This window comes from Haliotis rufescens, unplaced genomic scaffold (assembly GCF_023055435.1).
Source record: "Haliotis rufescens isolate VD_foot unplaced genomic scaffold, xgHalRufe1.0.p SCAF_11, whole genome shotgun sequence".
NCBI classification, from domain to species: Eukaryota; Metazoa; Mollusca; class Gastropoda; order Lepetellida; family Haliotidae; genus Haliotis; species Haliotis rufescens.
Genome location: NW_025963791.1, coordinates 23,478,836 through 23,490,868, shown reverse-complemented (window position 1 = coordinate 23,490,868; position 12,033 = coordinate 23,478,836). Strand labels below are relative to the sequence as shown.

General features: G+C 38.1%; 1 protein-coding gene across 1 annotated transcript in view; it reads right to left on the bottom strand.

Annotated features, from left to right (window-relative positions):
- Window positions 1–5,010: 5,010 nt before the first annotated feature.
- Window positions 5,011–12,033, bottom strand: part of LOC124132803 (ras-related protein Rab-40B-like) — a 46,348-nt gene continuing 39,325 nt past the window's right edge. Inside the window, exon 6 of the mRNA XM_046496931.2 lies at window positions 5,011–11,583. Within this exon, the coding sequence (XP_046352887.1) occupies window positions 11,345–11,583 (239 nt within the window). The 3' untranslated portion in view covers window positions 5,011–11,344. The remainder of the gene's footprint in view (window positions 11,584–12,033) is intronic.

The window sequence follows — 12,033 nt, the reverse complement described above, 5'->3', positions numbered from 1 at the left end:
GGTGGCTTAAACATATTATTTTGCAATAAAAAATAATTACAAAATTCTCAGGACTTCTCTTATCTCTACACTATTATTTTGAAACAGGATGTTGGGCGATTCATATGACGATCGTTTACACGATACGCTCATCCCACCACCACCCCACCCCCATCCTACACTCACCCCACCACCATCTTACCACCACCCCACCCCCATCCTACGCTCACCCCAGCACCTCCCCGCTCTCTTCCTACACTCATCACTTTTCAACTCCAGCTCTGTGACATTAGGAGACGCGAGGGTTCGCTGAATATGCGTATATTCCCTCGCATAATTATTTTTATTTAATCTTATTATAAGTTTACTTCGGGTATTAAAAGACTTGAAGGTTCCCTTAATACGCGTGTGCTCCCTTTCAGAATTATTTTATTTAACATTCTAGATATCAGACTACACCTTTTTTCGGGGACAAAGAGAGCCTTTTTTCCGTATGTTCCTTTTCAGATTTATTTTTTATTTAACCTTACACATAACTCTTTTTCGGAGACTGTAAGTTATTCTAGGTTTCAGCATCCACATCAGTTGCAGGAGGCAACGGAGTTACCAAGGTGACGGCGAAACAACCATTGTTTCTCAACAATGTTTACATGCGGAGTCTCAACCCATTGAGATCGATAATGTATAACGACGCTTGCACCATAAATACATGAACATGCGCGTTCAAAAACCACTTCCCCTGTAGTCGATGTTTTCAACTGGGTAAAATTTGTTCTGTGTGCTAGGTACTGAAGAGGATGAATAAACGAGAATCCTCTGATCTTAAATATATCAAGTGAGCGATAGGTGTTTACACTTCGTTACCAAACTCACTGAAATGACGTTATCACATGTAGAATCTAGACAATGACGTTTTTCACAGGTAGGCCGCGAATAGCTGGAAAATTGAAGATGCGGCGAAAAATAATATTCATTCATTCATTTTCACAGGTAGATTCGAGACAATGACGTTTTTACAGGTAGTATCTCGGCAATGACGTTGTAATGTATAGGATCTAGACAATGACGTTATGGGTAGAATCTAGACAATGACATTTTTACAGGTAGAATCTCGGCAATGACGTTGTAATGTATAGGATCTAGACAATGACGTTATGGGTAGAATCTAGACAATGACTTTTTACAGGTAGAATCTAGACAATGACGTTGTCACAGATCTAGTTTTTGACGTTGTTTTAGGTTGAATGTAAACGCTGTAACAGGTCAAGTTTTTGAATGACGCTGTTTGAGACAAACTAGACATGGGTCTTTCATAGGTAGAAACTAATCAAAGACATTGTGTAATAGGTAGAATCTGGACAAGCAGGGATGGTTTTACTGGTGGGACATACTCAATGACGGTTTCACAAGGGAAACCACAAGGAAACATTATCCATTTGAAGACCTCTTGGAAGTGACAAACTTGAACAAAAACAAAGATGAAAAACATTCAAAAGGATTATGCTTAGACAATGTTTTAAGCATTGTGCAAATATTCACATACTTCTTTGGAATTGAGACATGTTGGCATATACACATGGGTACACTACCTCCTATATGTGGGGTTATCTCGCAAAACTTCTAACTGCCAAAACGTCAACACTTTGTTAAAACAACACGGGGCTTTACCTTCTGTTGTAATGGAACAGCCCAAGAGGATTAATTAGTAGAAGGACAACAGGGGCTAGTTATATCTACAATTGAGGGATTATATCTGCATGTAAGTCAGAGAAATATATAGAGAGAACACGAGTTTGAGAAGGGCATAGATGTAAAATAAGTTTGAGAAGGGCATAGATGTAAAATAAGTTGGAGAAGGGCATAGATGTAAAATATGTTGGAGAAGGGCATAGATGTAAAATAAGTTGGAGAAGGGCATAGATGTAAAATAAGTTGGAGAAGGGCATAGATGTAAAATAAGTTGGAGAAGGGCATAGATGTAAAATAAGTTGGAGAAGGGCATAGATGTAAAATATGTTGGAGAAGGGCATAGATGTAAAATAAGTTGGAGAAGGGCATAGATGTAAAATAAGTTGGAGAGGGGCATAGATGTAAAATAAGCTGGAGAAGGGCATAGATGTAAAATAAGTTGGAGAAGGGCATAGATGTAAAATAAGTTGGAGAGGGGCATAGATGTAAAATAAGTTGGAGAAGGGCATAGATGTAAAATAAGTTGGAGAAGGGCATAGATGTAAAATAAGTTGGAGAAGGGCATAGATGTAAAATAAGTTGGAGAAGGGCATAGATGTAAAATATGTTGGAGAAGGGCATAGATGTAAAATAAGTTGGAGAAGGGCATAGATGTAAAATAAGTTGGAGAGGGGCATAGATGTAAAATAAGCTGGAGAAGGGCATAGATGTAAAATAAGTTGGAGAAGGGCATAGATGTAAAATAAGTTGGAGAGGGGCATAGATGTAAAATAAGCTGGAGAAGGGCATAGATGTAAAATAAGTTGGAGAAGGGCATAGATGTAAAATAAGTTGGAGAGGGGCATAGATGTAAAATAAGTTGGAGAAGGATAAAGATACAAACTGAGGTGGAGAAGGGTATAAAGGATATAATTTTGAGATAAAATAGGATTACAAGTACAGGTATATAATCTTTAACGCATTCAGCACGTATATAAACAAAGCAGCCAAGGATAAAAATGAAATTATATCAATATTCGAAAATAGAAATCATATCAATACAAAAACAGAAATTATGTGAATACCTAACTCACAATAGATATGTATACCCTACTCACTCACGAGTCCCAAAGAGGGACAGGTCAGCCGAAATCGCTTAGGCAGAAGGCGACCTCTTAAACACTAAAAGCAACAACAACAACAGCATGGTTTATCACAATAGCTGGTTTAAGGAAGGTGGGATTTGTCATGTTACAAAAGGAGACCTCTCAATCGCTGCTTGATGGTTAAAGAATATTGCCAAAAAGACTCGCTGTCACTGGAGGTGTGGCAAGTCTGTAAAGGAAGATGTACCACTGCAGGCGATTTTCTCAGAAATGTCACTGAACAGTCCCACCCTCCAGAGGACAGCAACAAACTCTGTTTTCCAGCACCATCGGGAAGAGCCTGCGATGACACCACTCAGATGTATGGTCTGTACTATCATGGTCACACAAACATCTTCAGATTTGTTGAGGTCATTAAGTGGGACCGCCTCCGTGGTCTAGTGATAGAGCGTCCGCCCGGAGAGCGGAAGGTCCGGGGTTCGATCCCCGACCGCGTCATACCAAAAGACGTTAAAAGATGGTATTTGTTGTTACCCTGTCTGGCGCTCGGCATTAAGGGGCTAAAACAAGGGCTCGGAGTCAGTATACTGTGTCTGAGTGGGGTACTCATGTTAAACTGCGGCATGTTATCTCAGTGAGCTAGCACTATTTATCGGCAAGCAGCCACACACACACACACACACACGTGCATGCACGTCGCTCTATAAGTGCAATAATCTTGGACGCGACGTTAAACCCCATTTCACCTCACCCCACCTCATTAAGTGGATTGCAGCAGCAGACAAGGCAAAGATGGCACAGATTGACTTTGGAGCGGCCCTATCCAGCAGGAAACGAGTTTACGGAGATGCTGACAACAGGCGTGTTCGTCTCCGGCACCAGGTCAGATAAGGACCGAAGACACCTATGAAGTTCTTGGATGTTGTTTGCCGACATGAACCTCTTGGCTAAGCTCTTGAAATTGAGCTTAACGAGATTTTACTATTCTATGTGGTACTTTCTTGTGCTATGACTATTGAGCAAAACAGTGTTTGCATTTTAATGCGCTGTGAATAAGTGCATTTTTTACATACAGTAAACTACGGTTATAACGAACTGACGGATATAATGAACTTACTTTTTGGTCCCGACTACTTGCTGTATATGTACTTATAACGAACTACGGTTAAAACGAAGTAAAATTAGTAGTCCCTTTGAGTTCGTTATAACCGTAGTTTACTGCACATGTAAAACATGTAACAAAAGGCTGTGTAAACGAACTTTAATACACACTTTATACATTCTTATTGTTATTTCTTTCGGACTGTTTCCACTAATTGGTAATATGCAGTCACTGAGCCATGATAATTATTATTTTTGTTTTGATTAGTTTTGACATGAAGTTTTGTGAGGATACCATATTTGGTGGTATGGTTGGATGTGGAATCATACCACACAAGACATCTACCATCATCAACAACTTGCTGGCTAGGTTAGATTCACAGATGACATCTACCATCATCAACAACTTGCTGGCTAGGTTAGACTCACAGATGACATCTACCATCATCAACAACTTGTTGGTTAGGTTGGCCTCATTGATGACATCTACCATCAACAACAACTTGCTGGTTAGGTTGGCCTCATTGATGACATCTACCATCATCAACAACTTGTTGGCTGGGTTAGACACACAGATGACATCTACCATCATCAACAGCTTGCTGGTTAGGTTAGACTCACAGATGACATCTACCATCATCAACAACTTGCTGGTCAGGTTAGACTCACAGATGACATCTACCATCATCAACAACTTGTTTGTTAGGTTAGACTCACATATGACATCTACCATCATCAACAACTTGCTGGTTAGGTTAGATTCACAGATGACATCTACCATCATCAACTTGCTGGCTGGCTTAGACTCACAGATGACATCTACCATCATCACCAACTTGCTGGTTAGGTTAGACTCACAGATGACATCTACAATCATCACCAACTTGCTGGTTAGGTTAGACTCACAGATGACATCTACCATCATCACCAACTTGCTGGTTAGGTTAGACTCACAGATGACATCTACAATCATCACCAACTTGCTGGTTAGGTTAGACTCACAGATGACATCTACCATCATCAGCAACTTGCTGGTTAGGTTAGACTCACAGATGAGATCTACCATTAACAGCTTGTGCCCCATGATAATGAAATAAATGTGACAATGTAGCTGCAAAACTTTCTTTCAGTACTACAAATATAAAGAAAATACATGTTTGTCTTGAGCCTGTTTTATTGCTCTCTGTTATACATGGTACAAATACATATCTCACGGAACCAATATGTACAAATAATTATATTCTCATCTTTGTAAAACACTCACATGCAAATGGGAAAGGTTTTGATTGTAACTGTACTTTCATAGTAAATGTGACGATAACAAAATGTATATCTTTCTTGTGTATGTACAGACATCCAGAATATAGTTCAGTGAGCAAATGTAAAGTGAGAAGAGAATTAAGCAAGACTTTGTACAATCCTGACAGCATAAGAGGGTAGGACCTCAGTGATTCTGTAGCATTGGCAACATGATGCACTGTCAATGTGGCAAGTTAAGGACTGACTGTACATAACCTTCAATAATATCAAAGAAATTAAGCAAAGTTTGGTTTTGATCTCATGAATATTTTTAGTGGTAGGCATGAGCAAGTACACGCAATGAACAGAGTACACTGTCTGGACGCCAACCCTACACGTGTACATCTGAGAAGGGTGAGTGAGTGAGTATGGGTTTATGCCTCTTTAAGCAATATTCCAGCAATATCACGTATGAAATGGGCTTCACACATTGTATTCATGTCAGGAATCGAACCCGGGTCTTCGGCGTGACGAGCGAATGCTTTAACCACTAGGCTACCCGACCGCCCTCATCTGAGAAGGGCTATACATTTGGAAGAATGTTATGAACTTTGCTTTGCTTAACTTTTTTACTTGATTTTTAAGTGTTTTCATTCAAAAGAAAATATTAGGTTGTACTTTTGAATAAAGCATTTGTTACTGAATATAGTTCAGTGAGCAAATGGCGTTCAATATTTACTGAATATGAACAGTTAAAAAACTACTAATTCATATTTAGTTCCAATCAGTTCCCTCAAAGTATAACACACCCACATCCCAGTGCATCAGAAGCCAGGTTAGGGCAGATTTAAAGAAATACTGTGAAAACATGATAGAAACAATTAGATATCTGAAAATACAGTTAACTGTTCAGGACAACGAAGATAGATCAGGTCAGAGTTGCCATTGCAGTGGCCTGTTGCTGTTTGAGCCACCAAACTGGTTAATACAGGTCTGTGTTGACAATACAGTTGCCATCTGGTGTCCAAGATATGTTACCAAGGTTACAACAGGTTAGGGTTGAGAATGCAGCGGTCAGCTGGTTCCGAGGCATATTACCATGGTTACCAAAGGTCAGAGTTCACACAGGGAAACCACATCTTATCAAACCAACAATTACAAACAATTTGAGCAGTTACCTATACATCTGTACAAAAACATAAATCCAAAATAGGAAAATAACTTTATATGAGAATCCAAACAAGGCATATTCCTGATTTAGTTAACACACGGGTCAAGGTCATTGTTCATAATAAGTTACCTCAACGGATAACGTCCTTGGATGTGAAGTATAAAAGTTACTTGATTTCAAAGATTGAAATTTCATTCAAAATCAAGCTAAAGGAAGAACTTTTTGATGATCAATTTTGAATGCTCAATATCAAAGCATATTAAAAATCATTTAAATTTGTCAATTCAATTCACTGAAAAGAACTAAAAAACATTGGCACTTACTCAAAGTTTAACTCATAACTTTGAAAAATACTGGCAATATTCACTTTATACACTGCATGATATAATATCTCCCGTAATATCAAACTGAATCTTTTTCAGATTACATTCGTATATCCAATGACCAAATAAATCTATAATATATTAATTTACCTTATCTGACAGATATTCCTTCATGATGAATCATTATTACATAATCATCTTCAGGACATATTTTATCAACAGTTCATCTCCTACAGTCACGTAAGGCCAAGATTGGTGAAGGATACATTAAATATCATGAGCAGATAAAACCAAGCTGGTTCATGTCACATGTGGTCAAAGGGAGCTAACTCATACTGACACATCCTTGCTTGTTGAGGAAAAGCTTTGCAGTTAGTAACAGCACTTCAATGTAGGAAGACAGGAAAATAAATAGGAAAGGTGAAAACTGTTTGTAAAAGGGAAAAGAATTTAACATCAGCAGTTTGATGAATATGTCCTCTTCAATGGATGTCACTGTGAATGAATTATGTATCTAGTCTTAACAAGGAGTCATTAATCATAATCACAGACTACTTTACTTTACAATGACTAATGTTCTCAGATCACAAATCAAATTTCTCAAGATTAAAATGAAACTTTCACTTTGTACTTGATGATTAATTCATAGGGCAAAATACAGTGAACGTTTCGCCGACACACATGTATTCATTAAACTATGTCCAAGCTTTACAATTATGAGGACTTTTGGCTGTTCCTATAAATCACTGAACAGAGAAGAAAGGGAAGTAGAAACTTCAAAAGTCCTTTGGATCCAAATAAATACACAAGTCAAGCACAAACTGATTAATCAAGTCAGGAAATCAACAGGGTTCAGCATTGTCTAATACAAGACCAAAAGTGAGATTCAAATACAATGAAAAAGAAGCACCAGTTAAACAAAGTCTTCAAGAAAGGCTGTAGAAGCAATGCATCACTGCAGATGAACAGGGTGTGTATCAGCGAACTTACTCTGTGTTTAATGCTACTGGTACTTGAACAGTTCAATCGATTCCAACAAAGTGTTACCAGTCACACAATCAACCAACAGTCATTAATATCTTATTGTATGGTACTGACCAGTTTTTTTGTTACAATTCATAAAAGAAATATTCAAAAGAAAATACACAGCTAGAATGAGATGATGCATTTACGATACATTTGATAAAGCTTGCAATTAAAAAACATCTGGCAACCAAAATTCAATGATTCACAAAAAGCAAAATATATTAACCATAAGGTAAAAGAAAAGTAATATCAGGTCTGAGAGCCTAGGCCTGGTTTCACAAAGCTGCTGTTGAGCTACACCTTCCCAAGTTCCCATAGCTGAACATGGACGTGGAGAGCCATAGCACTACAGTCACTTTCTGGAACAGGGCGCTGGAGTAGGAGAACAACACACTGTAGGAGAGCATCTTACTCTCACTTCCAGATAGCAACACTCTTGCACCTAGAGGGGGGCACGGGTGGCCCAGTCGTCTAAGGCGCCGCGATTCGCTGTGCAGAGTTGCGTCCCTTGGGCACGCCAGAAACCTATGATTGTGGGTTCGAATCCCGGTTCGCCCCGATTATGTTTCTAGGTTTGTCAGCACCATACCCGTGCTCGTGGGTTTCACCGAAGTGGTAAATGTCTGAGACCTGCATCACTTCGGGCTTTCCTCCCACATTAAGCTGACACGCCGCGATATAACTGGAATCCTGTTAAAAGCGGCGTTAAACCCAACTCACTCACTCACTCACTTGCACCTACATGTGTACCATCCAGCTTCTACAGCTGCCTGAGAGCAGCTTGCTTTTATATTGTAGCCTAATTAAACAAAATATTCTGACAATTTTCGGGAATCAAACCACGTTACGGGGCAGTTACACATCTGTTGAGCAGTTTTGGAGGTGTCCATCTTGAGTAAGTGAAGACCACTTCAACGTAATGTCTTCAATAGAATACATTTCATCAAGGCTGTTGCAAAATCAAGACTGCACTTCCAAGTTTTTGAGTAAGCATCACATTTAGATTTTTGGTAATACACTGGTTTTAAATGAATATCCAAATAATCATTTAACAATAATAATCATCTGATATCATTAAACACTGATGATAATGTATTTTTAAAAAAACTAAAATATTTTAAGAAATAATAGACTAATTTCAATCCTGATCCATCAATTCAGAACGATGTTATTTGTAATGACAATAAGATGTCAACTTCTAATTCAGCATGTTACTTACAGAGAGCCTGCACAGACTTGTTTCTGCTTTTAGCACCACCCTCAACAAACTCCTTCAATACTATACAACCAATATCTCACAGTTTCAAATATTGCCACTAACAAGCTTAACACAACCTCAAGAAATGAAGCGTTTCAGGTGCAAATTAACATAACACAATAAAAATGACTATTAAATATGAAATTGTACTCAGAACGAAAGAAGTTTACTTCTCCCGAAATCCCCTGTTTCATAAAACTCTCTTAGCACTATGACAGTGGTAGCTCTCATACTTCAAAATACCCGGTAAGCTAATAGTCATGGAGTCCATGGTTCTTTAAGGCAACAGGTGTATCTTGAATTGTGTATCGGTACGTACTGCATGTGGGCAGTCTTGGTCAATTTGTTTTGTTTGTTTTTCTAGATGATAATACCCTGACAAGCCAAATCCAATGATTGAAATACTGATGAAGCAGTTCGAGTTGTAGAAAACTGATGTACACTATCATCGTCCACAATGGGATTCAGAAAATAGTACCTTATCTCATCAAGATAGACATTTTCAAAAACCCATAAACCCTTTGAAAACAAAGACTATCTTACTTGTTTTTATGTAATGATGACTTTTCTTTACTAACAGTGCCAATACAAGTAGATCCTTCAGAAATATGCTGCTGACGAGATATACATCTGGAAGCCTTATCATTTACAAAATTTCTCTTTGACAAATTGCAAAGAAATATTAATTCAATAAGCATAAGGTGAAAATACTGACAAACAAAATCTACTATTGAGCAGGGAGTCCTCCATGATCTTATGAAGCAAAGCTAAAATAATCAATCTTTATGGTTCTCAAGCAAGAGCAAACTCACCCAAGAAAGCATACAATTTCTGCTGTTGATTGATAAATAATAATCTGGTCTCAAAGTAACTCTTGTCATCTTCTAAAAATATTCTGCAGTCTGCACCAATTTCTAAATGGTCGAGCCTTGCTTGAGAACCAATCATTTTCATTTTTCTAGCCTCATCTTTGGTTCGTGTAAGTTAAATCATCTGGAGATCTTGTCATAGTTTCATCATAAATATTCTTACTACCACCACATTTGAATTGTGTTCCAACAGGTCTATGCAGTAAGCAAATTTAGGTCTAAACATAGATATTTTACTACTTCAGCAACTGACTTTAGCCCTTTCCTAAAACTGATAGTAGTCACTGACCATCCAAACACAGTGGGAATACTGTCAGTGGACAATTACAGTCATTATCTAAACATAATGCTCATCTTGAAGTCAACCCCAGGTTTCAACCTGGTCAAAAGGTCTGTTTCAACAATGTTAAGGATTCAAAATCACCCCAACTACTTTCAGTCAGTCAGCCAAAAGTGCCCTAAACCTATCTGGGTGCTGCTGTACAAAGCGATCTTTGCGCTAAGATGATCGTAACTCCCATACTTGAACATAGACTTACAATAGTCGTAGCGCTGATGTTGTTTTGTAACCTGGTGCAAAACGGAAGAGGTTTCATGTTGTTAGAATCCCAAGCTGAAATATAGTTTTCTCACTAACATAAAAATACTTGGTAACAGCTAAACAGCTAGTTACCTCCCTTTAGTCCACAGACAGTGAAATTGAACATATGTTGTCATAAGCAGGAGAAATATCATTTTGTTTGTTTGTTGTTTATCGCCGCACTCAGCAATATTCCAGCTATATGACGGCAGTCTGTGACATAATCGAGTCTGGACCAGACAATCCAGTGATTGACATCATGAGAATCAATCCACGAAATTGGGATCGATGACATGTATCAACCAAGTCAGTGAGACTGACCACCCGATCCCGTTAGTCACCTTTTACGACAAGCATAGTCGCCTTTTACATCAAGTATGGGTTGCTGAAGACCTATTCTACCCAAGAATCTTCACGGGCCAGGAAAAATATCATCTGGACTAAATACACTAACAGGTTTACCCTATTCATGTGTTCAGCAATGCCTGAATAAATTCTGCTGAACTGCTGGGATCTGAGGGTCAAAATGATTAACAGATAGACCCAGTTGGTTCCATATCAGTGGAACTTTTGCAAAAGATTGTCATCTTTGAATAGTCGTTTTCCTCACATCAACACAAAAAAAATGGAACTTTACACATGATTATAATCTATTCCTATAGCACTTGATTATCGAGGTAGGTTATTACCAAGGTTTTGTTATTCCCAATTCTTCATAGTCCTTATGAGCATGTGGTTCAATTCAGTTTATTGATGTTCTGTCCCTTCGAACATATTACATTCACATACAAAACTGTACAAAAAAAATAGTGAAAATAAGCAAACAAAAATCACAGCTGTAGCACGAACATGGATGAAATAAATTGGCTTGCAAGCGCTGATGCATAACGAAGCTCAGCTGGCTTGAAATGATGCAAATGAAAACAGTCATATGACAACAACGATGAGACAGCAATGAGGTGAAGGTCATCAGGGGAATGAACTCTTGAATGAAATGACGACACAGAAAGAACAGGGTTCAGTGCTAGCTGATGCAACAGCTCTTTCGGCAGTTCATTGGTGGAGAGTCACAAGGGTTTAAATATTTCACTTTTTTGTGTTTGTCTCTGTGCACAAAACTAAGCATCCGTGCCCTTGTCTTGTTCGTCAGTGCGTATGACTTCAGATGGGATTTCAATGCATGTGGGAGAGGAAGTTGTTCAATGCCATATATGGTAGTCCGAGAAACTATCGTCCTGCAGGCTAATTCTTGAAGACTCAAAACTGAAAACAAAGAAAATCATTATGTGAATTTACCTCTTTACATTCAGTAATATCAAGAAGTTTTAATAATTTCTAGAATCAGGAACAGATGTCCAAGTTTAGCTGTAAAATGTTTGCTAGTAATAGAATGGTGCTGGAACAAGGGAAATAACTCCATTAGGTATACCTGACATGCAAATCAGATAGAAATGAGAAATAATTTAGAAAATATCATTTCAGTATCAAAGACAGAATATTTATTAACAACTAAAAGATGAATACTATAACAATAGGAATCCCAAAGGATCTGAGAATGCAAACTGAATGTATATTAATATGTTCCAGATCAAAGTAATAATGCACTATGAGAATGTGTTGCCTGGAATTATCTCTATACAATTTACAAATGCTGTGTTTATCCAACATGACGTAAAATATCAATTTCTGCAATCTGAGCATGATGAGTTTTAT